The 4,977-nt window shown below is 32.0% G+C and overlaps 1 protein-coding gene across 1 annotated transcript in view; it reads right to left on the bottom strand.

The window, feature by feature from the left end:
* Positions 1–3,243: 3,243 nt before the first annotated feature.
* Positions 3,244–4,977, bottom strand: part of KLRD1 (killer cell lectin like receptor D1) — an 8,024-nt gene continuing 6,290 nt past the window's right edge. The window contains exons 6-7 of the mRNA XM_015585503.2: positions 4,150–4,253; positions 3,244–3,364 (exon numbers count right to left, since the gene is read on the bottom strand). Of these exons, the coding sequence (XP_015440989.2) occupies positions 3,244–3,364; positions 4,150–4,253 (225 nt within the window). The remainder of the gene's footprint in view (positions 3,365–4,149; positions 4,254–4,977) is intronic.

Genomic DNA, 4,977 nt, shown 5'->3' with positions numbered 1-4,977 from the left:
GCGGGGGGGGGGGGGCGGGGAGAACAAACTAAATATAAATATGTGAGGGTAACTAGAATAAGATTCTTCATCCTGACGTATGTGAATTAAATTCCTAGTTATCAGAAATGAAAAAGCAGTGTTTAAATTTAATAAACTATGAAGTAGCAATTTAAACAAATTTTAAGGGTTTGTTGGTATGGTAGGCAAAGCTCTAAACTGTCACCCCAAATTCCCATACCCTCACGTAGCACTGTATAATCCCGTCCCCTTTAGTTTCAGTGAGATTGTCAATACAGGTATACCTCCTTTTTTTGAACTTCTTTTTATTACACCTTTCGGGTATAGCATTTTTTATAAATGGAACGCATGACCCTCCACCAGCAAAAAGATTACAGCTAGGCTTTTTGTGTTTGTGTGTGCTACCTGATTATGAAGGTGGTCTGAAAATAATCCTACAGTATCTCCAAGGTATGCCTGCATCATAGGATGATACTCTATGATTAGAATACAGGAAATGGCAACGATGAGACTATTTTTCAGAGGTAATTAAGATTCTACATTAGCCCATTTTCAGTTAATTGAAAGAAATATTATGAGTGAACCGACCTACTCAGAAAACACTTAAAAGAAACTGTACAGACCAGATAGAGAGATGAGTCAGAGATGCTCTCCAGTGACCTTGAATAAGCAGGAGGCCATGCTGTGACTGCCTATGAAGGGCGTGGACTCTGGGTGCTAACAACCACAAGGAACTAAATTATGCCAACAGCTCAAATGAACTTGGAAGAGGACTCTGAATTTCAAATGAGAATACAGCTGGCCAAGACCTTGGTTCCAGCTTTGTGGAACCACAAATAAAGGGAAAAACTAAGGCATGCTCAGTTTTTGATCCAGATAATATGAGATAAGAAACGTGTGTAGTTTTAAGTTTCTAAATTTCTCATAGCTTGTTATGTATCAGTCTGTAACATGTATTATATACATTCAAGATAATACACATAGAGTAACAGGATAAAATTAAAGAAATATAAACTGACAACTGGCCATATCATTTCACTTTATGTGTTTCTTAGATATTCCTACCTTTTACATCCAGCACTGATATAGACACTCAACTAGTCCTTCCATATACATTAGCCCATTTCACAGAAAAAATTAAAGAGCATAAGAAGAAAAACAATGTATCTTTCCCCAGAGAGTATATCAGAAATCTGACGTCAGAAGGAAAAAAAAAGATAGTTTTGTAGAAAGACTTTTATAAAAGAAGTCTTTCTCATCTCAAAGCCTACACAGCTATTTTCAGAATTAAAAAAAAAATGTAGAATGCAGGTAAGAGTAAGAAGAACAGTAATAAAAAATGAAATGGTTCTGATGGTTCTGAACTGAGAAGTAACTAGTATGATGAGACCATGCTGTGGAAAGACACTGCTATATCCTCCATTGAAGCCACAGCTTTCCACCATAGTACTCTGAGATGATACGGAAGCTAAAAAAAACCTCTGAGCTTTATAATTGGGCGGCAATAGGAATTTTTTTCTTTGGGGAGAGGGGGCAAATTTTTGACATAGATTATTCTCTGAAATTGAACAAAACCTGCCATATTTCTCACTTTCTGTTTCTTCTTTGCTCTTGCAACTGTAATGAATGTTCATGAGTTCTCAATAAAAAGGCATATTGGGCTCTGGACATCTCATAGCGTGACAATGTAGAAAGTAATCATTTGAACCTATACTAGTGTGTGGCTAAATGAAAACAATTGAGATTCATCCTGGACAAACTTTATAAAGAGAGACTATCCTTAGTTCATACAGAGAAAACCTACCCAGAGCAGGATACAAACAAACTAAAACAAACAAACAAGCAAAAACCTAGATGAACTGGCTTCATGGAAGGAAGACAGAAAGATAAGATAATGGGACAGAAAACTATTGATTTCTTTATAAACTTATTAACATCATTTTCACATTTTTAGTTAAAAATATATCATTGTGAAATCACATGGAGAACAAAGCCAAAACATGTAAAATACTTGGTAATACAATGCAGTTTCTCTTAATGCAAGTTAAATGTTTTAAGATTTTTATTTCATCTTTTGCTTTTTATAACATAACCTAAGTGCATTTCTTAAGTCAATCTTTATACAAAAATGTAAACAGTTCAGGTCATGGTCCTATTATATTTATGTTTTTCAATATTTAAAAATAAGAGGTCTTTTCCTCTTCTTGGCTGTTTATATGTTGAATTTCAATTTGGATTCTTAATTATTATGATTTAAGTGCAATATAAAACAGGATAGCAAATAGAGATTTCGATATGATTTTTTAAAGATGTATATGTAACAGTTAAAAAAAAGAAAGAGGATTTTGATATCTGTGAGGTCAGGAATATCATCCGGGTCATAGAATCAAATCTCATTATATTTCCAGTCTTTCTTTGATACATTCAGAAAACCCTCAATAAAATGGGTTGCTCCCTTTCCCACACACAAAACAAGGGAATTGTTAATATTTTACATATAACTTTTAAGAAAAAGTTTTTAGAATTGATTAGAGATTAAGATCCTCACTGCAAGCGACTCTTGCTGATGGATGAGCGTAAGGCAAGAAAAATCTGTGCAGTAAAAAATCAATATTGTAAATTTATGTGAGAGCTTAGAGTCCCTTTACCCTTGCAAACTCTGAAAGCAAACACACAAGAACAACATATTTGGCCAAAGACTTACAGTTGTTCTACAGCACTCAGTGTGTTCCCCTGGGAAGCCAGGTGACACACATGAGGAAACTGTCCTATGGCACTTTCAGTTCTAAATTAAAACATATAGGTGGATAGATATCCAGAAAGAATTAACTTTCAGAAAAGTGAGGTAGGGATGAAACTTCCCAATTAGTATGTCATACAGAGGACTGAAATGATGTTGATATATATTTTATGATGTAAGTTGTTTTATTTAAATTTCTGCAGAGAAAATTCACAAGAACATACATATGAAAAAATATATTACATACAATATTGAACATATGTAATAAATCAAAAGTCATAAAATTCTTTATCTTCATGCTTTATAATTTTACTTGTAAGTACATAAATTTTATCAACTTTAAAACACATTGTTTCAAGTATATGAAAATTGTATAATAAAACATAATGTGAAATAGTTTACAGATCCCATAAGTAGATAGCTATTAATAATATGAGATAAACTTACCATTCTTAGTAGTACTGGACCTTACTGCTCACCCTTTTTAACTTAAAAAAATACACTTAAAAAAGCTGCTGTTTACAGATAAAATGATTTTTATATCTGCAGTAGTCTTCCGAAACAGTTTTGCTTGGGTTATATGCTATGCACTTCTGTATATTTAAATTTTGTGAGAGTGAAAATCTGTAATGAAAAATAAATTGTCAGCATATAGGAAAAGGAAATGATAATGTTCAGGGGTAATTTTTTTATTAAATGTCAAACTTTTAGAAGCATTCAAATGAATAATTAACAGACTGAGTCATTGTATTTTTTTTTATTCAATAGGCATGGTTTTCTTGAATTTAGAATACAATATTATAGAAACTTAGTTATTGTCTCAATAATCAGAAGCAGTGAAGCCATTTTATGTTCTTGCCATTGTTATTAATAGTTTTGATATATGATAAACTTTGCTTCTATTTTCTTTAAAGATTTAACTAATTTAGTCTAGAAAAATAAATCAAAGCGGAACATTTGTCATAAATGATGCTTCAAGCACCATGTTTATAAACAAAAATGAGATTCTAAGATTACAAAAATATAAAGAATAAGTCCAGAATACTTGAAACATGAGGATGCTAAGAATATTAATCTTCCCAGAATAAAGACTATAATGGCTATCCTGTTTTTCCTAGACAGTTTCTCTGTGTGTGAGCATCTGTATATGTACAACATATCCAAGTGCTTGTACCAAGACAAAAAAGTGGTCAAAAGCTCTTTTTTGGTCACAGTACAACAACTTCATTTCACATAGAGGTTCTAGATGGGGCTGAAATTGTTACTCTCTTGTATCTACTCTCTTTTCTGTATTCTCAGACTCCAGACAGGATATTTTAGCTACAGTGTTCCCAGATATTACATTCTCTGGTCAGATCTAAGGATAAACTCATAAAGAACAGAAAAGGCTCAGACTGCCAGAAACTTACAGATCTTGGGAGAAAGCAGAGCCATCCTCCCACACCCAGGCACGATGATCTTTATTGTAGAAGAGTCCAATCCAGTAAAAAGCAATATTGGACTTTATGAAACTCTGTGGGGAAACAGAGACGAACATAGTGACCTAATTTGAATCTACTCTGGGAGTAATATACTTTTAAGAAAGTCAGTGTTCTGAATTAGATTCAGACTTTAAGTTACTCAAACTGAAATTCTTTTTAATGTCTAGTGTAGTACATATCTTACATTTTCTCACCTAAAAGTCCCATTAATTTATCTCCATAAATTATAAATTATAAAAATAGAAAATCTCGCTTCCTGAAGGAGTGATAAATGTTATGAAGGGGTTAGATTTTTATGGAACACTTCCTTCACAGATTGCCAATCAAATCTGATCCCAAACCAACAGCATCTTGAGGGATAAATTTCATGAATATAACCTACTCAACTTATACTCAGCACAGGTTCTATATGTAGATGGAGAAATTTTTCACTGTTTCTGTGAATCATGTAATTATTATGACCATGCTCTCCATATTCATTCCATTTTATATTCCAGAATGATGTTGAAAGCTATATAATTACACAATAAATTATAAATTCAATTAAAGATATAAAATTTAAAAGAAGCTAGATTCTTTGAATAAAAATAATAACCTATTATTTATTTTTTCTTTAATTTCACACTATAACATCCCTTGTATTTTATCTGGCAGGTATCTTCTTGATTTTTATTCTTCTAATATAAATCATTGAGAAATATTATATAGATTTTATAACTATTGTTATAATATAATATTATATAGATTTTATAACTA

The sequence above is a fragment of the Pteropus alecto genome, unplaced genomic scaffold (genome assembly GCF_000325575.1).
Source record: "Pteropus alecto unplaced genomic scaffold, ASM32557v1 scaffold172, whole genome shotgun sequence".
NCBI lineage: Eukaryota > Metazoa > Chordata > Mammalia > Chiroptera > Pteropodidae > Pteropus > Pteropus alecto.
The sequence above is the reverse complement of the archived record's forward strand: the minus strand, read 5'-3'. Positions and strand labels throughout refer to the sequence as shown.